Source organism: Rutilus rutilus (assembly GCF_951802725.1).
Source record: "Rutilus rutilus genome assembly, chromosome: 15".
NCBI classification, from domain to species: Eukaryota; Metazoa; Chordata; class Actinopteri; order Cypriniformes; family Leuciscidae; genus Rutilus; species Rutilus rutilus.
In genome coordinates, this window is record NC_140220.1 from 20,178,191 (window position 1) to 20,204,801 (window position 26,611).

The following is a 26,611-nucleotide window of genomic DNA, read 5'->3' on the forward strand; positions in this document are numbered from 1 at the left end:
GTGGCGGGCGCAAAGCTCAGTCTGCAGACGCTACGCTTCTCAGAAGTAGCCTTTTCTTTTGCTTTTTCAAATCAAGCAAATCACGTACTAACTTGAACCTGGTTGAATAAAAAAATGAAAATCATACGCGTCAAAAGATAGGGGGAGAGCGGGGCACAACCTAACCGCTTTATTATTATGTTTTGAACTATTACTATGCTTTCCGGTGTGTTCGTTGTCAAACTCAATTATTAAAAAATGACATTATTGTGTTTTATTGAGAAAATATTTTAGTCTGTCTTGTATATATTTTTTATTAGATCAGATAGCATTTTAAGCTGCCATAGGCTACACTCCAAGAAATCTGTCCAATTAATAAAGTTGGAAGAAATGCTAACCATGTTTTTGAAGTCAAGAAAAAAATCATGCTTTTGTAAATCGTAATTGTGACATAAACAAAAACATGGTCAAAAAAGGTAATCGTTATTGGATGAAGTCGAAATTCTGTCATAAAAACGTCATAATTTCGACTTTTTATCACAATTTCAACTTTTTTATCTCATAATTATCACTTTACCATCATCATTTTGACTTTTAATGTCAATTTCATTTTTTAATCTCAAAATGACATTTCATAATAAGTTGCATCCTTGTGTCAATACAAGTATGTCATAATTATGACTTTTATGTCGTTTAAGATTTACCAAAGAATGAATTGTTTCTCTCTTGTTTGGCGTAAATTGGCTTCTACACATCACAGTTGCGTTTAAAAAAAAAAAAAATATTCTGTTTTGTGTCTTCAGTCTACTCTGGTTAAAAGCCTTTAAGAAATATCCTCCCGCTGTTCCCGGGCGTTCTCGCGGTTCTTCAGCACTTGGCAACGTGCAAGCTGTGTGCAATACGGACCAATGAGATCACCGCCAGTGATCAAGTCCAGCCAATCAGAATCCAGAGTTTGTGCGCACGTTTGAAAATCAGCTTGCGTGTTCCTCGTCTGTTTGTTTCTCAACATAAACAAGAAACGATAACGTTTCTAAAACTAAAACATACGCAAATTTATACAAGACACCAGCAGTGAGTGAATTACGGTAAGTGAACGGTTTGAATGAATCCTGCTCTGTTTGTTGGTACATTTAGCTCCTAAATAACCGAGCTCTTCTGTGTTTGTCTTAAGTTTGGACCTGCTGCGGCTGTTGTGTTGTGATGCCGTCCAAAACTGAAGACTATGAGGTGATGCTCACCATAGGATGTGGATCTTATGGCAATTGCCAGAAAGTCAAGAGGAAATCAGATGGAAAGGTGAATAAAGTACAGACCGAACTGTATTGCATGAGCAGTTTGGTGTTTTTGTAGTGTGCTTTTAAAACACGTGCGTAATTTAGGAGTCTTAAGTTAAATCAGCAATAGCAGAAAATCAAGTAACGTTAGCGGCGTTAGCACTCAAAAAGGATTGGGTTATTTAAGCAACACTTAATGCATGAATTCCCATAGATTACTAAATATCAGGTCATATATTAGTTAGAAGTGTAAAATCATTTGTTTGCTATTATTTTTGAGGCACTAGCTAAAAAAAAGAAAATCATTTCATAATTTTTTTTTTTTTTTTTTTTATTAGTTTATTTGTCAGGGACAATGTACAAAATACATTAATCTTTCGAAAAGATGTTTTGTACCAGAATTAGCAAAAGCTATTTTCCATCTGTAGTCCCCATTTAAATTCATAATTTTAAGTTAAGTTTTGTGTGTAACAATATATCGCAATTAGTGCTGTCAAAAAGATTGATCGCATTGTATATATATATTTACAAACTTTTATGTTAGATGTGAATAATTTGACAGCACAAATGCAATATTTATGGTATATAGTTCACCCAAAGCTTATACAGGTTTAATATTGTAATCCCAGAAGGTCATACATTTGAGATCTCATGTTTATTCATTATTATTAATAAATTAAATATATAATTTTGAATTTTTATAAGATTTATTTAATAATGCATGTTTATTAATTAAATGTATGTTGTCATGGACACAGTGCAATAGTATGTCTCTAACATAATTCTGTATTTTAAGCTAAGCAGAATCATACATAATATTATTTCTTTTCTGATGTCAAGCCCAATCTTGGTGTAATACCAAATTTAGCTGCTAGTATAAATGTTATCCAGACGTACTACATTTGCTGTGTTATCATTACCATGTGACCTACCAGCGTCAACAAATCCTCTCACATTGCCTCATGGGATAGTAAACTGTGAGTGTCCATCGTATGCACACTTCAGAATCTCACCGGAAATAGCAGGTCATCCGGGTTCTTTTGCTTACTCTTTTATGAGTACTGTGAATTTAGGCATGCTACTTTTGTCACATACTGTTTTTCTCCTACTATACAAGTAGGGAAGTATGCGATTTCGGATGTCTCTTCCAGCTAGTTAATTCTGGACCTCGTTACCTGATCTCATTAGGTTCTAGTTTGGAAGGTGCTGGACTACGGCACCATGGCCGAGGCAGAGAAACAGATGCTGGTGTCAGAGGTCAATTTGCTCCGAGAGCTGAAGCACCCAAATATTGTCCGATACTACGACAGAATTATAGACCGGACGAACACAACGTTATATATAGTGATGGAGTACTGTGAGGGTGGAGATCTCGCCAGCCTCATCAACAGATGCATCAAAGAGAGGTAAAATCAAGCTATGGTTAATTTGCTGATCAAGCTAATTTACAGCAATGTTTTTATTTTTTTATTTGACGCTTTCTTTACAGACGATACCTGGAAGAAGAATTCATCCTGCGTGTGATGGCACAGTTGTCCCTGGCGTTAAAAGAGTGCCATAGTCGAAGTAATGGCAGCAGTACAGTTCTGCACCGTGACCTGAAACCTGCAAACATCTTCCTGGATGTCAAACAGAATGTAAAGCTTGGCGATTTTGGTTTAGCTCGGATACTGAACCACGATACAAGCTTTGCTAAAACATTTGTTGGAACTCCATATTACATGTCGCCAGTAAGTGTTCTTTAATCTCAAGGAATATTCTTGTACGCATGGATTTTTCCGTGGTACATTTATTAGAGAACTATTTAAATGTGTAAGAGAGAAAGTCTAATGAAAATATAAGTCACCTTTATAACAAATGGGGAAATCCAATATGAGAAATTCAAATTCTGCTGAAAAGTAGCTTATTCAGTTCAAGTTGGTTCAGTATAAATGTAACTGAAATCATTTCCTGTTAAAAATAAGGACAACTAAAAATCACTGGGATTATGATGAGGGAAAATGGGGTTCGGCAGACACTTAAAGCGATAGTTCAGCCAGCATTCATTTACTCACCCTAATGTTGTTCCCAAAATCTACACTGACAATTTTACTTTACTCAGAAATTGCTAGTAAATTTCACAAATAATTAATTGCAAAGAAATGACAAGTAACACATTGAAAAAAAAAAAGTAGTATTTTCTTGTAAAGAGTATGCCAATAATCTTTATTTTAACTTCGAAAGATCAATTTTCATCAGTATGACTTTCTTCTGTGGAACATAGTAGATATGTTGAAGATTGTTGGTAACTGACTTCCATGGTATAGAGGGGAAATATCTCACCATATCTGTCATGTTCTGAGAAGAAACTAATTCATAAAGGCGAGTAAATGATGACAGTTTTCTCATTTTTGCATGAACTATCCCTTTAAGTGCATATTTATTGGCAGATGTTGTTATACACGCCAATGGCATGTTGCTTTTGGAACCAATCCTGGATTGAGCCCTACTTTTCCAAACAAGTTCTCCTAAAAGTGTCTGTTGGTGAATGTTCATGTCTTGGCATGTAATTATTTTGTTCCACAGTTTCATCGCAATATTTCTTTGTCAGGGCTGATCCTGTTTTATTAATATTTTCCTCTTGCATTCACAGGAACAAATTAATCGCATGTCCTATAATGAAAAATCAGACATATGGTCTTTAGGATGTTTACTCTATGAACTATGTGCTTTATCGTAAGTATACATGTGTTGTTGTCCCTCTCGTATTTTTACTGATTACACTGTACTCCGTTATTTTCAGGCTGATTGTGTGTTTATACGCAGTTGTGGATCTTGAAACTTTTTGTCATATTCTTTCTTTTTTTTTTTTTTTAAGTCCCCCATTTACAGCATACAACCAAACAGAGCTGGCTGGAAAAATCAGAGAAGGGAAGTTTAGAAGAATCCCATACCGATACTCCGAGGATCTGAACACACTCCTTTCAAAAATGCTGAACTTGAAGGTAAACTCACTCAAGATCGTAATTTTTTTTCTCAGTATAACTTTTAGATAAAGTCAAAGTGAATTTGGATTCCAAGGATTATTGTTAACTGACTGAACAGTTGCTGAAATGTGATTGGCTGAAAGAAGTTGTTTTGCAACTATTGGTCAGTTGGGTGACTAGGTAATAATAATGAAGGAATGTATGATTTGAATTTAAATGATTGAACCATGAATAGCAGGTCTGAAAACAATTTCAAGTTAGCGATTTCTGAGAAACATGTTGATATTTGAAATCGACACCCAATAAAAACACAGCAATCTCTTCATTGCCCCGCCCCCAAATTAACAAACATGCAACACAGGCAACGACTAACAGCTGGAGCATCACACGGCTCGCGTAAGTATGGGTGAATTACAGGGGGGTAATCCAGCACCTGGAAAGCGTACCATCCCCGGGGGCTGCCATTGGCTAACAAGCCATCACCTGCTGTTAGCATTCCTTTGACTCGCATTCATTTTGGCGTCACTTTGACAGCGAATAACTTTACATCTGAGGCGTTTAAAGACTCTATTTGTCCATTGTTTATTTCTAAAGAAACACGACAATGTATAAAAGGCTCCATTACTTTGTATCTTACGTTATGGTCCCGTAGAAGCAGTTTTTGTAAAAATAAGCTAACGATTGCGTCATAACCACGCGACTCTCTGGAAATTACCGTATAGACAGGAGGAGAAGCTCGCAGTCAATCGGGGGGGCCTGGAGGCATAAAGTCAAGGGAGAAGCCCATAGAGAGTCATAAAGTTGCTCCTGCTCCTAGCTCATGGACAGCTCCTACTCACGCTCTCCGTCTCTGCAAGATTCGGAAGGGAATGATTCAGATTTCTCTTGGCACAGCTACTAGAAGACTTACAACTGTCAGACAGGTTTTTCACGTCACATCTAGGTCATCAAGCTCAGTTTGAGTCTGCGCAGTACGCTCAGCCATCAGGAAGTGAGTGCTTCTAATTTGCTTCACTTTTCTCCGTTGAAGTCTATGGGGTCGCTGTGTCCATTTCTTTTACTGTCTATGGTGAATTAGCTGGGATTCAACACATCTTAGCTGTGTCCGAAACCGTTCACTCATTCACTAATCTCTATATAGTGTATGTCATTTGAGTGCATTATATCTGCAAGGAGTGAACGAAATGAAGTGAGTGAATTGTTTTACTGTGCGTCGGAGCTGTCGCAGAAACGGCTTCGTCACACGTAGTGACAAAACTCCTTTGTTACTTACTTTATAAAATAATATTAACAATCATGACTTTTTGTAATTATATATACCTCCGTGCCAGCTTTGTAGTTTTGTCAATTAAAAATTGTTAGAAACTCTCACACTCACAGATGACGTGGTTGTTGAGCGCCCTCAGGCAACCGTTAGGATTACATTCAAATGAATACGCACCTACAGATGATTAATGAATATTTTTAAATCATCCACCAAATTATCATCTCTTCCTTACAGTTTAACGAATTAACAATGCCACATATTATTAAAACACCTGGCTGTTAGTAAAACACATTAAATTGAGTTAATGCCTAAATCATATATTTTAATAATAAAAAAATGACTTATATAATTTACCTTATTAATATAATTTCATTTAATTTTAAAATGCATGGTATTTTAATGTTTTATTCAGGTAATGATTAATAAAAAAGGTAGAAACCCCCCCCCCTAAAACTAGCATGAAATTTATGTTAAAGTAGAAATAAAAAAGCTGTAACGTAATCTCTGGTTTAAACTCGCTCGCTCCCGCACTTTCACTCAAGCTCAGTCCTCTCCGCATTGGATTGTGGGAAATAGTGCTTCAACAAGTATACGTTGAATGTACACTCATTTTCAGAGAGGATTGTGGGTAAAAATTGTGAACGAATGTAGGGAATGATGTCGTTCACTCAGAATTCGGACACCACTACAAAATGGCCGACACCCAATATAGTGCACTATATAGTGGATAGGGAGCAGTTTCAGACACAGCTCTTGGTTCTGTGAAACATAGCAAAACTCACATATGGAGCAGAAACAATGCAGCCGGACAAAACATAAAAGCATGTCTTATTTTTTTTACTGCATCTCTCGTTTCTATACCCAAAAACGCATTCTGTGTGGATGGCCTTATTAACTAGATTTTTCCATTTATATTGCCCTGTATGCTGTTTGGCACATTCTGATTTAGCTGTTCTCTTTTGTTAGGACTATCTGAGGCCCTCGGTGGAGTCCATCCTGCAGAACGGCTTGATCTTAGGCTATGTAGCCCAGGAGCAGAGGAGACTTCAGGAGAAGCAGCGACGCAGATCAGTGGACGCAGAGCAGCCCAAACACCCGGAGCCGTCGCTTCAGGCAGAGCTACGGCTCAAGGAGCAGATCCTACGTGAGCGAGAGCAGGCCATCAAAGAGCGAGAGCAGCGACTAGAGCGTGAGTCCACTCTGGATTTCTTTTGGCCTCTTTACACCTGGAACTAACATCTTTCTCAGGTAATCCAATCACAGTTGGTCAGGTGTAAATAGGCTTTCTAGTTAGATTATGGTCATTGGTAGGGCGTTTCCCATGTGACAACAGAAACCCAATCAGTTTGTTACTTTAAGGGATAGTTCACTTAAAAATGAAAATTGTCATTTATTCACTCTAATGTTGTTCCAAACCCATAAGACTTTTGTTAATCTTCAAAACAAAAATGAAGATATTTGTGGCAAAATGGTAAATGAGAAGACAAGAGTAAACAGCTTCCAATGTGTTTGTGGACAACATCCTGGATACAGGTCACATGTATAATGCCTAGGGATGTCCCGATACCACTTTTTCACTTCCGATACGATACCGATACCGCAGCTTTGGCTATTTGCCCATACCGATATCAATCCGATATTTTTATTTTATTCTTGAACTAATACTACTAATAATAAAATATATGGAAGCACTTTGCTCAATTAGCCACATAAAAACATCTCACTCAAATGGAGAACAAATACTTCTCCAGTATATAGTCCACAACAACAGATGATAATGAAAGACTGCCACCCTTTATTCAAAAGACCTTGAGATATGTTTGGTAATTGTACCTGAATGAGTTTAAAATTAATTTGCTATATTTCAGATCAATATATTTGTTTCCTTAAAATTTTAATTAACTTTAACTTTATTCTCATCTGAATTATAAATAATTTATTTCTGTATAAAATAATACTACTTTTAAAAACACATTTGATTTTCTTTTTTATTCAATGTAGAATGTGTAAACACTTTTTGCAGTTTTAATGATGTCCTGTATGAAAATGACGGAGTATGTTTTTATGTTTCCACTGTTCGATCGCGCCCGTGCCTCTCTCTCTCTGACACACACACACACATATTCCAGCAATGCAATCTTGACATCGCAGCCTGTTCATTTTGCTGCGTTCACACCAAACGCGAATAGAGCGTCAAATTCGCGTCTAGTTCGATGCTTGAACAGTTTGAATCCATTCGCGCGTCCAAAGCGAATAGGACGCGCTGCACGCGTATAATGATAAAGCGAGCGTTTGAAGCGATACAGACGCACGTTCCCACATATGTCTATGCGCGTATCTAACAGTATCACATTAATTAATGTGCACGCGAGTTTTATTTATTTTTATGCCGTGTATTCTCCGTGTAAATCCATGCACCGAACGTACGTTCATTACGAATACATGTACCATTCCACCCCTAATAGGTATCGATCATAGGTATCGGATAATTATTTTTCTCCCCTCCGATTTCCGATCTAGCGTTTTGGGCCAGTATCGGCACGATACTGATGCCGTGGATCGGATCGGGACATCCCTAATAATGCCAAGTGTAAACACAGCCAAGGTCTTCAGGATTACTAGTGATAACTTTCAAAGGAGGCATGTTGAAGCTTGTAGTTTGACGCGTGTTATAAATGGATCGTGTCTATTCAGAAGACTAGGATTAAACTGCTGGATTCATGTGGCTTCCTGTTAAAATCTTTATGAAATTCTGAAGCATCAAATGCTGCTTTTCCACTGTTGGACCAAACCGTTCTCTTTGCTTAACCATTCCATTCTGTGCCGATCCAGGCCATGCTGTAAGGATATGGGTTCATTTTCCACTGTAGGGCTGATAACGGAGTTCTTTGGTATACAAAGTATTGGTAATACACGTTGGCTAGAAACCAAGAACGGTTTGTAGTCGTGCCGTGCCATACCAGGCTCAAGTCGAACCGTTCCTTTAACGTTCTTAGAACCGTTCGGCCCGACGGTGGAAAATCAGCTTTAGTTTTGGTTGCATGGCCTTTCAATGGAGAAACAGAAATCTTTTAGGTTTAAGTAAAAATATCTTAATTTGCGTTTCTAAATTCCGAACAAAAGTCTAGTGGGTTTGGGTGAGTTACTGATGACATAATTTTCACTTTAGGTGAACTAACTCTTTATATAACACTACCGGGCAAGACATTTCATTCAGTGAGCTTTTGGTGTCTGACCTTTCACTTTTTTTGCAGAAAGGGAACAGGAGCTGTGTGTTCGAGAACAACAATCAAATGAAAAGATGGCCAGGTAAATATATTGCTGCCTTTGCTGAACTGGTCATGTGAATGCATTAAATATTAGCAGCTAACATTAGTAGTGGGCTGCATAACTAGCTATAGCCATTGAACACTTGTTCACGTATGCTATGTTTTGCTGATATTATGTCGTTGTAATTCGTCTCTAACAGAGCAGAGAGCTTGTTGAAGGCCTATAATTTGATCCGCCAGCAGAGAGCGTTGTCTCTACTCAGTGCCAGTGACACAGGTAGAAAACCATTTTGTAAAATCATTTAATGCTTTTTAGTTAAGTGAGCATGTTGTTTTTTCTTATTTCAGTGCTTTCTGTTAATGCATTTGTGTGTTTTTCATTGTGTGTGTGTGTGTGTGTGTGTGTGTGTGTATTTGTATTTTTTATTTATTTATTGTTCTTTTTTTCTTCTTTTTTTTTTTTTAACAGAGAATGAAGAGAATGTCTCTCCGGGAAAGAAGAGGGTTCACTTTGCAGGAGACGGCAAGGAGAACGGCAGACCTGAGAGAAAGCTGATCACTAAACCTAATGAACATTGTCTTGTAAAGAGACACCAGTGGGCAAACATGCGCATCCAGGCTCTTGGTGAAGAGGAAAAGGTGTACCCACCAAAGCCCAAAGAAATGCTGGGCATCCGCTAGAATTTACTACTGAAAGTGGTGCATTTGTGTGGTCAATCAAGTCAAGAGGATATTTTATTTTTTATTTTTTAATTGTGTACATTACATTAAATACACTAGACTGATTTTATTTATTTGCTGCAGCATTTGTACAGTACAGTGGACAACACTTATTTTAATGGGCATAACACTGGATTTTTTTTATTGAATGATAATGTTGTATTCTTACCATTTTATAGATGTGGAACTGGTGTTTTTATTTGGAATGGCTGTTTCTTTAGAATAAAGAAGTGAAAATATTAGCATTTTTATTTAATATTTTTATTCGTCAAAATTGTTTTGGGTTCCAAAATGATGGAAGGCATTCTGATAAGGTAAGGGATATGCTTAATTTAGTAGTGTTTTTCTGCGTTTTTCCTGAGAAGAATTAAATGGATAGTTCACCCAAAAATGTTATTCACCATATCTAAATGTTATATAAACCAAACAAATTATTTTATTTACTCACCATCATGTTGTTCCAACCATGTATGAGTTTCTTTCTTCTTTTGAACACAAAATAAGATATTTTAAAGTATGTTGGGAACCAAACAGTTGATGGTAGCCATTGATTTCCATAGTAGGAAAAAAAAATCCATGGAAGTCAGCGGCTACCGTCAACTGTCTGATTACCAACATTCTTCAAAATATTTTTTTTTGTGTGTTCGTTCACCAAAAGAAAGAAACTCGTACAGTTTTGGTACAACTTGATGGTGAGTAAATAACAGAATTGTCATTTTTTGGGTGAACTGTCCCTTTAAATTTTCCTCGACCCCGTGCTCTCAGCCAATAAGCAGGCGAGTGTGGGCGTAGCCTATCGCTGAGCGTGTTTCGTGTGGAAAGTTCGCCGGTCCGGGTGCAAAGTTTCAGCCGTCTGCAGACGAGCAACAGAAGGCGGGCAGTATAACCGAACCGAACCCCGGTCCCCAGCGCTCAGTACACCCGGAACAACGCATCGCTTACAGTCTGTCGGTCGGAACGAGTTCAGTTATGGGATATTAAACCCAAAGAGGACCGTGTTCGTTTAAAGCTTTGTTTTGTGCTCTGCTCTCGGTGTAATCATGGCCTGCGCGCCGAACCGGCTTCGCCTGCTGTGCATGCTGTTGCTCACCTTCGGCTTCTTCATCGTGGAGGTGGTGGTGAGCCGGATCACGTCCTCTCTAGCGATGCTGTCGGACTCCTTCCACATGCTGTCGGACGTGATCGCGCTGGTCGTGGCGCTGGTAGCGGTGCGCTTCGCTGAGCAGACCCAGTCCACCAACAAGAACACCTTCGGCTGGATCCGGGCCGAGGTGATGGGCGCGCTGGTCAACGCCGTGTTCCTCACCGCGCTGTGCTTCACCATCATCCTGGAGGCCATCGAGCGCTTCACGGAGCCCCATGAGATCGATAGACCCGATGTGGTGATCGGGGTGGGGGCTGCGGGGCTGCTGATCAACCTGCTCGGGCTCTGTCTCTTTCACGGCCACGCCGGAGGCGGCGGACACGGACATTCGCACGGGGGACACGGACACAGCCACGGGGGAAACAAAAAACACAAGAACGGGAAGGTCCGTCGATGTGAGACGCTGGAGGACAGTCGGTCCACGGGGGAGGAGACCAATAATCTGGTCGGGAATCACAACAACAGCCCGAATGGCGTTAATCCGGAGCGGAGGATAGCTGGTAAATCGGGTTTGTTCTCATTGAAACTGCTTCATAGTATAGATATATAGTGTTCTGGATACCCTTTATACAAAGGGTCAAGTATGTCATTAGGATTAAAGTCGTTTTTTTTTTAAACATTTCTATTCTAAACGTGTGCAAAACTTTCTTGTTAGGGCTTTTGTTTCTCATTGGGCATGTAACCACTAGCAACAAACCCAATATGTTAAATTGATGAATAGCTCACCCCAAAACGGAAACTGTCATTATTTACTCGCCCTCATGTCCTTCCAAACTTGTTTGTATTTTTTCTCTGGAGCTGAGAAGATGATTTGATGAGAATTTATCACAGAATTAAAATTTGTGCTTATTAGTATGATTAAATAGGATCATATCAGGTCAGCAGCAAAGTCATTGGTTAATAAAGTGAGGTTAATTTGGGTACCAAAATACGGGAGACCTGGGGGGGGGGGGTTCAGTTCAACCACATGCGGTTTCATGTCATCTATACATTACACACCCCATCGTCAAATCATAGAAAAAATCAGTTAAGACAGTTGTGTTCATCTTAGCAATACACAACAAATCAATATACAGAAAAACAGATGTCTAAAATAAAGTATAGGCCACAAATCTGTGAGTAGGCTACAGTTTTCAAAACTGAACAGGTGATGTTGTGTAATACTCAGTTACTGTAAGAAACTGTTCCAGCGGGTGGAGTTTACTGGTACTGGATATTACACATCACATCACCATTCTATAGCCTACTCCATTAACTGCAACAGATTTTCACTGGAACTGAATATTACATCCAAATATTGTTATCTAACCAATCAGCATATTGTTGTGTAACTTCACCTATTGGAGCAGTATTTCACAATTTTTCACAGGAACTGAATATTACAAACAACTATTGCGAAAGAATGATTTACAAAACAACGATGGCAAAAGCGTGCACGGATTATGAATTTGTTCACTGTTACTGTTGTACCGTACGCAGTACCGTTAAATACATAAAGTACATTTGCACTGTATAACATATTTAATTATTGCAGGTTTGCATTTCACTGTTTTTATTCATTTTCAGGAATACTGAATCTGTTTTTGTTCAAGTGAGATGAGTAAATGCTCACGTTTACCAAACCAACAGGTGGCGATATAACCCGAACCGTAAAGCCATGTTGGCCAATCAGAAGCCTGGAAAAAAGGTTATTACTGGTTTTGGTTCTGAGTCACAAGCCAAAATCTCTGGTTTCACAGTCTACGTGACAACACTGCAACCGGAGTTTATAAAAATCTTCACCCTGGCAGAAGTTTTCAAAAAAGTTTGGTTTCAGTGACCGGCTACTGCGTTTGCGTGTGGACGAATGGCCAAACCGCATAGAAAAAGCTGCGGTTTTGAAAATTCCCGTGTTCGTGTGGACAGGGCCTAAGTAACTTGCATTACTTATTTGAAAAAAGAACTCAGATATTTTGTTGTAAATTTAAAAGTAATGTTACTTGAAAAAAGTAATCTGATTTTACGTAACTTGCGTTGCTTGTAACATTCGTCATTACTGGAATTACGACTGCGGATATACAAACAAGAAACCTTAAGCAGCATCAGCTACCGTTTTCACAATTTTCTCACTCTTCACAGACAAATTTGTTTCTTCAAATATATCTGATAAGTTGCAAATGACACTGGCATTGTCAGTCCTCGGTCTTCTTAGAAGAAAGCAAGATTTGGAGGCAAAATATAAGGAGACATAATCAGAAACATTTTCACTTCTGTTTTCCTTGTGCACTGGTTCGTTACACTAAACATCCTATCAGAGTGATCTTTCTCACCAATGCCAATTCAACACACTCAATCGACCGAAAATCCGCAGACGGGGTCCGACAAACTGTGCAGAACACCGCAAAACCATGGGAAGACAAACACTCAGCGACAGCCCTCCATTGTCTTGGAGGCCTTAGAAGGTGTTTCTTTTTTTTTTCTGTTGCTTGACTGTTTATCACTCTCTGTTTATTTATATGATTAGTCTATTTTTGTGGGCAACAATCAATCTTGAGCTTTTGTATAATTAGGTTAAATGTCTTGTTTCCATGGATTCACAACAATGGGATGGTATGTCAGCTCACTCCCACCAAAGATCATGTGCAAACACTTTCTTTCTGTGCTTTTATCTGTTTTTATCAGATAAGCAGAACTGGAACCAGATTCCCTCTAGAAAAACAAATTATTTCAAAGTTGAAACAGTCACTTTGCTTATTTGGAGGAATTTCAACCAAGGCCATGTCTGCTTGCTTGTTTAAGACAGCCCAGATGAGAGATGAACAGATGGGTTACATCGCCCACAGGCCTCGGTGAATCATCAGCTCACTGCAAATATGTTATATTAATGAACAGAAGGTCCTGAACTAAAGCCTCCTGGAGTGCCCACAGGGCCCCAGCACTGCACATTTTGGACGTCTCCCTAGTCAGACACACCTGGGGCCTGTACCACGATGGTAGTTGAACAAACTCAGGGTTTACAGGATTAGTTTTGAGTTGACAAAACAAAACCAATCCAACCAGGCTTTGCTAGTACCATGATGCTGATCATCAACTTTCTCTGTCAACTCAGGCTTTGATCCTGAGTTTAGGAGTTTAGGTGTGACCGTCAGTAGCAAACAGCCAATCACATGCTGAGTAAGAGTGAAACTGAGATTCATTTCTCACGAGAGAAGCAGCGAGATTCACTTCTCTCTTTTGCAGAACATCACGAGATTGAAAAATATTAAGAATTTAATAAACAAATTTACACAGCAAGAAGAAAATAGCTGTCTATGAAAGAGCACAACTAAAAGAAAAAGTCTTGCTCACTGCAAATGTAGTGCATGTGCATGTAATGTAAAAGTGCATGTAAAAGTTGTGAAGTTAGTTTATACATTTGATAAAGGTATAGAGAGAATTGGACATTTAAGCTCACATGTAGTCATTTTATAGCTTTATCTATTGATTCTAAAGCGTATTTATATTACCTTTAAACTGCGTAATAATAATTGATCAACTAAAATTGTGCATGTGTGATCGATTAATAATTACATTAAAATATCTAAATCATACAAAATTATTATTATAAATAAGCATTACTAAAAGCCAGACGATTTTGTCTTTAAAAATGATTGATGATTTGGAGAAGAAACAGGTGGGAGTGACTTTATCGCATCAGACATGTGTCACTTTGCTCACAGCTGATTGGTCCAAGTTCGGTTTGCAACCTCTTACCTGGAGCAAAACCTGCCCCGGACCAGGATAGCCGTGGAGCGTTAGTTACTATGGTGATGCACACTGCTTTCATGGTGCCTAAAACCCAGGGTTGCCGAAAACTAAACTGAAACATATCGGGCTAGCCACGTAAACCGGCTTCATGGTATAGGCCCCTGATTCAACTCATCGGCTTGTCAGTAAAGACTCCAAGACCTCAAATGTGTTTGATAAGAGGCATGAAAAATGTGCAGTGAATGGGGTACTTCAGGTCCAGGGTTGGGAACCACTGCCTAACGGCCCCGATATACAGTAGTCAACATTTAAAGTGGATCAAAACCTTTCAATCAAAGTTATACATGAACTTTGATGAACTTTTTTGATCCACTTCAAATGTTGACTACTGTATTTCAAGCAAAATCGAAGAACGAACTGGTGTGATGTAATTTCGAACAAAACCAGGCCACAACGAAGCTCATTTTGAGTTCGTTTCAGGAGTTCAAAACAGCTTGCCAAAGCAAACTTCCCGGAAATGTTGGCTTCGGATGGTAAATTATGTAATACGCAAATGTAAATTATCTGCAAGGGTATTTCGAACTTCTTTTTACCCCTAAACGAAGAACGAAAAATAACTTAATTGTGAGTAAAACGATAAAAAAACATTGGCAGCCAATCGGAATCCACACAATTTTAAAGAGCTCAAGCAGATGAGACAGATGAGTTCACTGCATGCCTATAATAAACAAAATATTATTGTGCATTGGTGTGGATGCTAATAGTTATCTTTATAGTTTTCATTCTTGAATGAGCCTTTACTTTCTGCGGTGGAACACTGCTTTTTGTCCTTATAATGAAAGGGTGATTACAGAACACATAAAGTAGGAAGGGAAACTACCGTTGCTCCACTCACTTACTCCTGACCAGTTTTTTTAATCTGTGCTGATATTCAGTAAAATGTGATATTGTTTGAAAGGATAGTTCATCCAAAAATGGAAGTTATGCCATCAGTTACTCATTTAAGTTTGTACAGTTTATTTTCTTCCATGGAACACAAAATAACATTTTAACCACTTTAATGAATGTCGATGGGGTCCAGTTCACTGCTCTAGCTACACATTCAGTTTTTCATTTCTCCGCTTGTTCCATGCTTATTGGTTAGAGAAACACTTTGAGTGAGAGAAAATGCGGTGTTTAAAAAAAAATGCTCCTTGCTCCAGGAAAAAAAACCCTCCCGTAACTCCACACTGCATTCCACTTCCACCCCACACTGCTCCAACACTGTTGTCTGGAATGCTGTGAACACAAACGAATGAGTAGTGTAAACAGTAGCCGCGTTTCCATTACCCTACAAATTGCGCAAATTGAAATTGAGAATTGAAAATACGCCCAATGGAAACACGTAAATTTCGCAAAAACTTCCATTTATCGCCAAAAAGTTTTTACGCTCGCATGAGGTGGTTTTTCAGGCAATTCGAAAAATAAATATTTCGCAAAACTGCAATGGAAACAGTTTTTGCGCATTTGCAGGTCACCTGACGTAGATGACGCGGTGAGTTTGGACAGAATACGAGACAGAGTTCTTTATTAAATTCATGAAAGACAGAAGAATTACAGGAATACTGGATTCTAAACCTCAAAGAAATGCCACAATCAAGACCTCGAAGCAGAAATGAGGGAGAAACACCCACAAACACCTCATATGAGCCGCTCACAAATATAATAAGGGTTGTTCCTTAACATTAATGCTTTGAAAACACACATACATCTCCTTCGATTAATAGTAATGTCTAGTGCAGTGGCTGGGATATAGTACATAAACCTACCAACATCCGTTGCCATGGTTTTTGGAATGATTTTACTTATCGCGAAAGGAAAAAGTTTTAGTCGCATAACATCGGTTAATGAAAACGGCGTCATTTCGCAACAGTCGACATTTAGAACAAATCGCAAAAGTTTTGCGCAAATCTGTAATGGAAACGCGCCTACAGATGCGTTCCTGTACTTTTATACTTTATTTCAGCATGCTGTTAGGCCATTAAAATTAGAGGCGTTGGTGTCAACGCCCACATCTTCCTCAAATTTATTCCGCAAAAGTTGGAATTGCAGGAAGTTGTAAATTCAGTTAAATTGAATAAAGCGTAACTGCTGTATTTTCAAACAAAACCTACCAAACTCCTGTCCTATGTGCAAATGTTGAATGTTCACACTTGCTTTCTTTCTTTCTCTTCCGTAGAGATGTGTCATAGCGACAACGTGGATTTGCAGATTAACGGCAGCGCTCCATACGACGAGCTCGAGAACGAACACGACTCCGCATCCCAGCTCAACATGCGGGGAGTTTTCCTGCATGTCCTGGGAGACGCTCTTGGCTCTGTCATTGTGGTGATCAATGCCATCATCTTCATATTTGTATGGACGCCATGCAAGGAGGGCACTGTCTGCGAGAACCCTTGCGTGGGCCAAATTTGTGCAGACCACTCGCTCAATATTAGCAGTGCAGGAACTAACGAAACGGTGTCCATCGCGGGACCCTGCTGGGTGCTCTACCTCGACCCCACGCTCTGCATCATTATGGTCGGTATCCTCCTCTACACCACGTACCCATTGCTGAAGGAGTCTGCACTCATCCTGCTACAGACCGTCCCCAAGCAAATCGACATGCATCAGCTCAACTCTCGCCTGCGGGAGCTGGACGGCGTGTTGGCGGTGCACGAGCTGCACATCTGGCAGTTGGCGGGCAGTCGCATCATCGCCACCGCGCACATCAAATGCCAGGACCCCACATCCTACATGGACGTGGCCAAGCGGATCAAGGACTTTTTCCACAATGAGGGCATCCACGCCACGACCATTCAACCGGAATTCGTAACGATGAACTCTGAGTCTCGCGCTTCGCTCTGCGAGCTCTCCTGCAGAACACAGTGCGCCCCGAAGCTCTGCTGTGGCGCCATTGATCCCGCGAAACCTCCCGACGGAGCATTAGAGCCAAAGAAATTGTGCGAATCCACGACCCCAACGATACCTAGTGCTTCTGCTACATCTCTGGAGATCATCAGCGAGTCTGTGGAGGACACAAGTGGAGCGGAATCCGTTGTGATCATCACTAGGGAGGTGGAATCGTCGTTGTGAGCAAGCAGCAGGTTAGACGGACATTCTGTTCTGTTAAGGGTACCAATGTGTTTTGGATCAGCTGACTGATATATACCATGCTGTGAGAAGAACTGAACCCAATGCACTCATTCATGACAATACACACACCACACAGCTCTGATACACCACACCAACATACTGGCTATATAAAAAAGCTGGAGAGCAAGGCTGGCCTCCTCTGCATGTGTGTTTACCGCATCGTCTGATTGGTGTGTCCGTGCCAAAGTTAGTCTTCGTACAGGACGTCAGACACTGGTGTCCTTCCTGTGGAGGTAATGCAACAACATGGAATTTTACTGTTCGGCTGCTGGACCAAGTAGAAATGTCTGGACCAGTTTTTTCTTTTCTTTTTTTCTTACCCATCTGTTCTCTGTTTTATATTTCACACTTTATATTGTTTTGTTTTCTTAGTCAACTTTTCAATTTTGTGAAAGATGTAATCATTTATGTATTTAAGTTATTGATAATTAAGTTTTTTTGTGTTTTTTTTCAAAGAGTTTTTTGTAAGATTTAGATTTGATGATATGAGAGGTAAAAAAGAAAACAATAGTGAAAAGTTTTGCTTCTTTCAAACAAATGATTTATGCTTTAACCCAGAGTATTTTTAGATGTGTTTTTAAAGATTGCTGTTGAATCTTTCACTCTATTTAGATGATCTGAAGATGTTTCCACTGTACTTCACCATGCCTATATTTCAAACTGCTGTGTAATAGCACTGAAACTAGTCAGTGTAGGAACTAGACAACCTTCTATTATCGTTTTTTTATTTTTTTATATATATATATATAGCTGATGCCTTGTTTGTTGTGTTCTGTCAATCTAAACATGAGGTGGAAATGCTGTAAAAAAAAAAAAAAAAAAAATTGTTGTGGAACTGCTAAAGGAGGACTGATATTTTGTCCGTGCTGTCATAAAACTGAAGGGAAGTCCTCAGATTTGTTTAAAGCACTCATTTGGCAACTGTGCATGACCAAATAATATTGTGGAAAGCTTTGAGAAACCAAGCAACATTGTAAACCAAAAGACAAGGCGGTTGCTGTCTGAAATACAGAGGGAATAGGCACGTAGGTTTGGATTGAACATATCATTTGGGATGCCGCACAATCTACTCAGTGGCCTTCATTGGGAGGGAAAAACAGAATATCAACACGTCACAACACTATTTAAATCTGCAATTTTTTGCATTTGGTAAAAATATGCAATTTGTGAAACCAGAAATGTACTAGTCTTTATTATTAGTTTAGTGACTTTCTATGAAGTCTGTAGAGAAAAGATGAGCTCTGTGTAAAAGTGCAGATGAAGTGCTTGTATCACTGAGGATTTTAAAAGTACCATGCCAGCTGAATTTTTTTTTGATATATTACTGTCAAATGTGTCATTGTGAATTAAACATGCTTGTTTGGTACGGTTCAAATGTCTGTTGTATTTATTTGTTTTTAATAAATAGAACAAGATACTAAAACATCTTACAGTGAATAGAACATTTTAATTTAGGCCAAGTGAACTTTAAAAGCTGTCCATGATGAAACGTGTAAATGTTAAAGAGCAGTGGGCCCAGTATTGATCCCTGGGGGGCATCAGACTTGATTTCAATGTCAGCCTTCAAGCCATCAAGAAGTGACAAAGTGACCGGAATCAGAGATAAAAACATATCTAATGCTGACCACATTTTGGTAAACAGAATTTATGGTTATCAGCTTAGAGCTCAGTTTAGTAGTGATGTAACCATGATATGTTTTGTTTGCCTCCACAACTCTTTTCATAGCCTATAGAGATATACCATACTGGAATGTGAGAATTTAGAAGTTAACATGGGGTCCACTTATTATTTGATTAGGCTTATTTAAAGCCTTATTTCACCCTCATGTCGTTCCCAATCCGTAAGACCTCCGTTCATCTTCAGAACACAATTTAAGGAATTTTTTATTGAAATCCAAGAGCTTTCTGTCCCTCCATAGACAGCAACGTCATAACCACTTTCAAGGCCCAGAAAGGAAGTGCAGTGGTTCAACCTTAATGTTTTGAAGTGACGAGAATACTTTTTGATCCTGCGTCGTAGGGCTCACGTGTACAGCGTCAGAGACTGACAAGGAGAGAGAAGACATTTTAAATAAAATCTTTATTTTTTATTTTTTGCACACAAAAATAATTCTCGTCCCTTCATAACATTAAGGTAGTCACATGGACTATTTTAACGATGTCTTTACTTCCTTTCTGGGCCTTGAAAGTGGTTATGACGTTGCTGTCTATGGAGGGACAGAAAGCTCTCAGATTTCATCAAAAATATCTTCATTTGTGTTCCGAAGATGAACGAAGGTCTCACGGGTTTGGAACGACATGAAGGTGAGCTATTAATGATACAAATAAAAAAATTACGCCTTTAAGTATATCAAGCAAAATGATTTTATTATAATTTAAAGTAAAATGAAATACAAATGCATTTGGCAATACAGAATGAATTTGTTTATTTTAAAGTTCTAACATCATCCTCTTGACAATTCAACTCAATTGCTGTCAGATGCACTATGACTCATTTACTCTGACACTCCAGTTGGTAAATGTATATCAATATTAACAGACCTGGCTTGATTCTGTCATTGTTTGCTGTAAGTGCTGACAACTCTACCTCTTCTCCGAAAATCTTGCCACCCCTTTAACCTTTATATGATCTATTTACTAAATGGCCTGCACACGTTGGACGGTTGGATGGTGTAAGATTGGCTAAACACTCTAATTGTTAGGCCACAGCTATTTACAAAAAAATATTATATTACAAAAACAATTTCTATAAAGACATCTGTGGTAACGTTTTGTCTCAGACCTGCTGACATTACTTTCCAGCTTCCACTTTCTTCACAAAAATGGTTTTGTTTCTACAATAGCGCTTCTGTGGGCCACTAACATTCACTGTATTTTGAACAATCTAATATCCTTGAAAAGCTTGTGAAATGTATTGCTAAATAGTATTGCCTAATTTTGTTATAACTTTAAAGATAAACAGTTGATAAAGTCTAAGGTCTATGGTTGAACAGACTTTAACAAAGCGCTGTTTTGAGGAAGTGTGACTGAAAGAGAGACCATTCAGCCTGTTATTGCAAAACCTTGAGTCATGATGGAAACTAGCTATAGCTCAATTAAAGGTTGTATCAGCGATTTCAGGCCCAAACATATATGATCACATTCATCTAATCTTTCCAAACGACCCGCTAGCTGCTCGCCCCATAAGCATGCCCTCAAAAAACCAATCACCGACAGGGGAAAACCTCACAACACCCACCCCTGTCGGTGATTGGTTGGAACACTATTTATTTTGGTTTTGAGTGGTTGGTGAAACTAACTGTTTTTGTGTGCAGATCTCAGAGCCTAGGCTGCCTACAGAGACGCGGTTTTTTGACGGCATGCTTATGGGGCGAGCAGCTAGCGGATCGTTAGGAAAGATTAGATGAATGTGATCATTTTTATGTTTGGGCCTGAAATCGCTGATACAACCTTTAAAAGAAACAGAAGAGGGAAAGAGAAATGTATTTCCATCGCAAAAGCCACATGTAGCCTTGATCATTAATCCCACACAGCGGCACTCAAAGCCGTCACATGTCTAACCGAGGGGTTCAGCTAAAGCCTCCTTTTCATAATGACCCAGCACCTGAATCCCTGCCGAAAGATTCATATACACACCATAAAAGATCTTCGATTTCAATACAATACACTTTATTTGTATTTTTTATGAATACACATTATTTAACACGTATCGATGTTGATTTACACGCACACAAGGATCCCAATAATAATAAGTATTTGGTCATATTCAGATTATGTAGCAATCATATAAATATTCCGATATCTAGAGAATGGAGTATGTATTTTTTTCTGAATAAAAGTTTGATCAGAATATAGCCCTTTATAAGAAATCTAAATTTAAATGAATTTTACGATTCTGTAGATCTGTGGCCTTGTTACAGCAGAAGGCGAGATCAGAGGAGAGTAATAATGTGGGAAGAGATTACACTTCACTGCCTGCTGCAAACCTCAGTCATCTGCAGACTTTGATCACACACCGAGGTCAATACTGTACTTCAGGTGATGTAACAAGCCATAATGTCAGATTTCAGATTTAATCATGTATTAAATGCCACTCAAATTCCCAAACTGACTTTGTGTTTGTTTAAAAAACTTTTTTTTTTTTCAAATGACCATATTTATTTTTTGAATGCATAAAACTGGTCAACCGCATTAAGATCTCCAACGCACGATTTTCACAATGCAATCGATAATTGCGATGGATGAAATTTGAAGACGTACCACCATCCATTTATGTTTGGTTTTATTCTGACGTAATTGTCATTACTTGTATGTGGCGGCTTTCTGAATTTGTAATTTTTCTGTTTTATTTGATGTTCTTCACATTATCCTTCTCTAATTATTGGTCCTGGCTTTTTGGTAATTCAAGCACCATATGTGCTAAGTGTGCACATAACTTAGTGTACCGTAGATCCAGTTAGAACCTCACCCAAAACTCACACATTCCTCTCACAGCTGATACAAGAAATAGAGATTAAGACAACAGCCCAATATCACAGTAGGATAAAGTTTGTGGTGCTCAGATCACACATAAAAACAACATAAACAAGGGTGTGAATCTGGATAGTCAAACGTTTCGGAAGAAGTTCCTGGGAGTAATGCTGCCTTCACATGCTTTTCATCACTCTTCTGAAATCCTCAAAGTCAAGATTATGAGTTTGTCAAGTTCAAGTGCTTTGTTGTCAGAAAGAATGGGAATCATGGAGGACATCAGGTTAATTCTTGCCTATTTCTTGGGGAAATCTCAAAGTCAAAAAGTATTAAAGATATTTAATCAATATCCAAAGGATTTTGAATAAAATGTGGCATCCCATTCGTTGACAACCATTTAAACATTTCCCTCTCTATTGTATACATTCACCGCACTTACGTTTCTGGAATTATAGCATTCAATAAATGCTATAATATATATATATATATATATATATATATATATATATATATATATATATATATATATATTATAGCATTTATTTGACTGAAATTCCAGAAACTTAAGTGCGGTGAATGTATGCAGAAATGCAGATGTTGTGGGAAAACTAATAAAACATAACTAAGAAGGTTTCTCCTCTGCAAGTTAGCGGCCCGCCCAACTCAGATATTCGAGTATCAAAATTATCTTCCATTTACCCAGTAGTAAATACGACTTGAGATGCTGTTCATGTCCAATTTCTGACAAGGAAACTTGTATTTACGACAAATCCTATAGCATGTAAATGCAGCATGAAGCAACTCTGTAGATTCCAAATAGATCATGGATCCTTGTCTTGGTTTCATTCCCTCCATGAGTTTGCATCTCTCCTTAGTGAACAGATTAAGCAGGAATTATTTAGGCAGGCTTGTGGCACAATAACAGCTGTGAATGTCTGAGGGGTTTCACGTCAAATCACATCAAGGCAAGAATGAGTGACAGCTGCTCTCTGTATTACTCCACTGATCGCCATTCTGTCAGAAGCCTAGAAGAGCTGTCTGGGTGCTTTCACACCTGAGCGTTTGTTTCTGAACCCGGTGTTTTTTCTCCCTCGGTTCGGTTCGTTTAGGCAGTTGTGAACAACACGGCAATCACGCTCGTATCCGCAACAAAACAATCACTCCGAGACCGCCTGAACGAGGTGGTCTCGGCCTGATTGCAAATGAACTCTGGGGCGGTTCGATTGAGGTGTGAAAGCAATCCGAACCAACGGACCAACAAACTAAATGTTTTTTTAATTCATAACGGGAAATGTGCTATATAAATAGCAATAGTGTCTGATTCTGATTCTGCACATTAGTTATCACAGTTGAAAACCAAAAGAGCACCTCTTCATCATAAAATGTTGTGTAATTACGCTTCTCCGTGTGAGAATGCTGTCTCGATGAAGCCTTGATTCCTGCTCTAGCTGCATTATAACATTTGTGTTTGTGTGTGTCTTGAAACTGTTAACCTCTAGACAGTGCTGGGAGATCCAGAGACAGGGTGTTTGAATGTAGCCTAGTATATAATTAAACAGCAGGAAAGCTTAAAGCCACAATAAGCTCATGAAGCAAACTTGTCAATCATCTTGATGGATGACGCAGAGGAAACTCTGACCAATAAGAGGACAGTTGTCCTCGCATGTGACTTGCATAAACACATTTTGGTACGCTTTAAAAGGTTGCCTTGTGAAAACAACTCGATCCAAGAAGAAAATGAACCAAATTAAGTAACAAATTAAGTCCCTGTTTCAGAACAAAACAAACAATCTATAGGGGTGAAAACGCTATGGCAGTGTTTCCGCAACCCTGCAGGAACGGCAACAGTAGGCTACTCATTTTCAAACTCTTCCAATCAAACACACCTGACTCAACTCATCAGCTTGTAGCACACTTGTAGCTCGGTTCGCTTGGTTCCTTTGGTCCGGACCAAAAAAAAAGTAGTCCTGGTCCACTTAGCATTCACATTGGCATTTTAACACCGAACCTAAAGAAACCTAAAGGCACAGGGATATGTTCACAATCTGATTGGCCAGATTTCGTATATTAACGTATATTTTGTGACAGAACTTACAACCCACAACAATGCTGTATGCTGGGATAAATGAGCCTGCATTTGCTGGTATTTTGACCAGCTGAGAACTTGTGAAGAGCTTATAAAATCTGTAAAGGAGTCAAAAGAGCGACAGGAATCCCTCCGTCACACAAACCAAGATCTGCTGTGAGGAGATGCGGTTCTGATCCTGTACTGAACTGTGATGGGCAACATCACGACTATGACAAGAAAAAACGGTACGCTTGAGCATTCTGTCCTTTTTAGGGTCGCATCTTGTGATATCATCATGTATGGTTCGATTTCATTTATTTGGTCCGTGTTGCGTTCATATATCATTCGAAACGCACCTGAGTTCGTTTGGAAGCGGACCGAGACCCATCTTTTCAGCAGTGGCATTTGGTGGCACCAGGGTTCAGATGGTGTTTACACTTATTCAAGTGGGTCTTTTTTATTTCCACATCATTTCTATCTGATACAGCTTATTGAGGCTGTCTACTCTGAATGCGGCAAAGCGGTCATTGCAAATCCATTTGGTCAGAAGTAGCATATTCGCTTCAAGTATGTCAGAAATAAAATGGCATCAGTTTACTGTCGGGAATTTGGCGCACCGCATCCAGTGTAGACAGCATCACTGATTATAATGAGTTTTCTTTGATTTTGTTGCGTCGCGCCACACCGCTCGTGTCTGTAGACACAGTGTTAGGGTGTAGGTTAGGGTTTGGGGTTAATATTTGTTCCAACATTAAAGGATAAAGATGGAAAGATCTTTACTCTCCTCATGTTAGCATTCAGAGATCGACTACTTTTGACTGACAAAATTCCAGCCACCGGAAACACTAACTGATAAAGTGAGTCGTACAAAACCTTTCTTTTTAGTAAACTTTGTGTACACAAACAAATAGCCTAGGTAGCAATTTGGCAAGAGTTACCCTTTAAGTGACCAATGAAATCTTTAGAATCAGCTGTGGGGCGGGGTTTACACTTAACTGGTTTAGGGGGAAAAATCTCCTGGACCTAAAATGAATGAGACAAATAAAGGAAACATCAAAAATGTGTACTGTGGGTGTGCTTCCAGGAACAGGGTTAGGAAACACTAGTCTATTGCAACACAATTGCTGAGATAAGACATTGCACACTGGGACTTTCTACATGTGACCAAATCAAGGAAATAAAAACAATTGCCTCTGAACTTGCTGACTTGAAACATTATAACCTCAGACCCCAGTGGAAAACAGATCTGAGAGTGCCAGCATCAGCATAGTGTTGCATTGGCCATAAAAACCCAATTTCACTGATAAACCCCGTGTTCTTTCTTCCACGCGAAATACAGATTAAAAAAGGAAGAGAGGAATTTAATGGATTAATTTTCACCTCATCAGATGGCATTTAACACTCCACTGATTCTTTGAGTTCTCTCACAAATACAAATTCTGTCATTTAGTTTTAGGGTACGTTTACACGACAACGATGTACTAAAAACAGAAAGGTTTGTTCTTTGTACAGACGACAACGTTGTCAAAATTAAACGCTGTATTATTCATGCCAGGCCAGTAGGTGACAATGTCACTTTGTAAACAAACAGTACGCACCTATATACTGAACACGTAATACACATGCACATGACATCACCGTTTTCACAGACTGCCGTTTTTGTAGTTTACATGGAGAAGACGATAACAGTATCATTTTCAAAAACTTGCAGTTTGAAACCCGTTTGCAAAAGTTTGTGGTTTCAGGCCACCCAAAACAGTGTTGTCATGTAAATGAACGGCCAAAACACATAAAAAGTTTTCCGTTTTTTTGTTGAAAACGTGTAAACAGTGTCGTGTAACGTGTAACGTGTCGTGTAAACAGCCTTTTAGTGGTAGCTCTGTGTATAGGTCTATGTGAAGATTTCTGCCTTTATGTTCCATGAAAAAGATAACGGCATACATGTCTGGACATGGGGCTACTTAAATAAGGGTGATTTTTTCTCTTTGGGGAAACAATTCTTTAAAAGAGCAGAGAAAGATGCTACCAATGAGGCCTATGATAACTTTACATTATCAATAACATTTATCAATGTGTGGGTTCCTAATCACTCCCCTTTATCAATAAGCAGTGTGGTAAAGCTCAAATGTCCAGTCCAGGATCATAAATAGTTTAGTTTGTAGATGAAATTGGCCCTTGAACAAAGGCCATCAAAAAAAGCTTGTGCAAGCAAATGCTGGAAACCCCCATCATTGGTACAAACCGCTCACATGATCTGTACTGACACTTCCTTTTTGTCATTCAGGATTATTTTATACAATACTTATTTTTATTTACATGCTGTTAATGTGAATAATTATGATGTTATAATAATTATTATGCTATTTCATTATGGCAATGAAACTGGTTTTCTTAAACAATTTCAAGTTTACAAATGAGAAAAGCTCTTGGTGTCTCTAATGATTTCTTCTAAACCTCACTGTAGAAAGGTCAGGAAAAGGCTCATTATAACTTCAATACGTCAGAACTGATTAACAAGAAAACACTAGGATGACTAGGCAAATTTCTTAAA

General features: G+C 38.9%; 2 protein-coding genes across 2 annotated transcripts; both read left to right on the top strand.

Annotated features, from left to right (window-relative positions):
• The first annotated feature begins 859 nt into the window (after window positions 1–859).
• Window positions 860–9,720, top strand: nek2 (NIMA-related kinase 2). Its single transcript, XM_084433121.1, has 10 exons — window positions 860–1,067; window positions 1,154–1,278; window positions 2,445–2,662; window positions 2,746–2,986; window positions 3,889–3,971; window positions 4,114–4,240; window positions 6,456–6,678; window positions 8,744–8,798; window positions 8,959–9,035; window positions 9,228–9,720. The coding sequence occupies exons 2-10, from the start codon at window positions 1,183–1,185 to the stop codon at window positions 9,437–9,439; spliced, it is 1,332 nt and encodes a 443-aa protein (XP_084289247.1). The 5' UTR covers window positions 860–1,067; window positions 1,154–1,182; the 3' UTR covers window positions 9,440–9,720.
• A 556-nt stretch (window positions 9,721–10,276) lies between these two features.
• Window positions 10,277–18,897, top strand: slc30a1a (solute carrier family 30 member 1a). Its single transcript, XM_084432047.1, has 2 exons — window positions 10,277–11,122; window positions 16,567–18,897. Exons 1-2 carry the CDS (start codon window positions 10,519–10,521, stop codon window positions 17,460–17,462), a joined length of 1,500 nt encoding a protein of 499 aa, XP_084288173.1. The 5' UTR covers window positions 10,277–10,518; the 3' UTR covers window positions 17,463–18,897.
• The last annotated feature ends 7,714 nt before the right edge of the window (window positions 18,898–26,611 follow it).

Coding starts and splice junctions, on each gene's coding strand:
- nek2 (XM_084433121.1), top strand. CDS start 1,183: ATGCCGTCCAAAACTGAAGACTATGAGGTGATGCTCACCATAGGATGT. Junction 1,279..2,444: donor AGAGGAAATCAGATGGAAAG/GTGAATAAAGTA, acceptor TGATCTCATTAG/GTTCTAGTTTGGAAGGTGCT. Junction 2,663..2,745: donor AACAGATGCATCAAAGAGAG/GTAAAATCAAGC, acceptor CTTTCTTTACAG/ACGATACCTGGAAGAAGAAT.
- slc30a1a (XM_084432047.1), top strand. CDS start 10,519: ATGGCCTGCGCGCCGAACCGGCTTCGCCTGCTGTGCATGCTGTTGCTC. Junction 11,123..16,566: donor TCCGGAGCGGAGGATAGCTG/GTAAATCGGGTT, acceptor TCTCTTCCGTAG/AGATGTGTCATAGCGACAAC.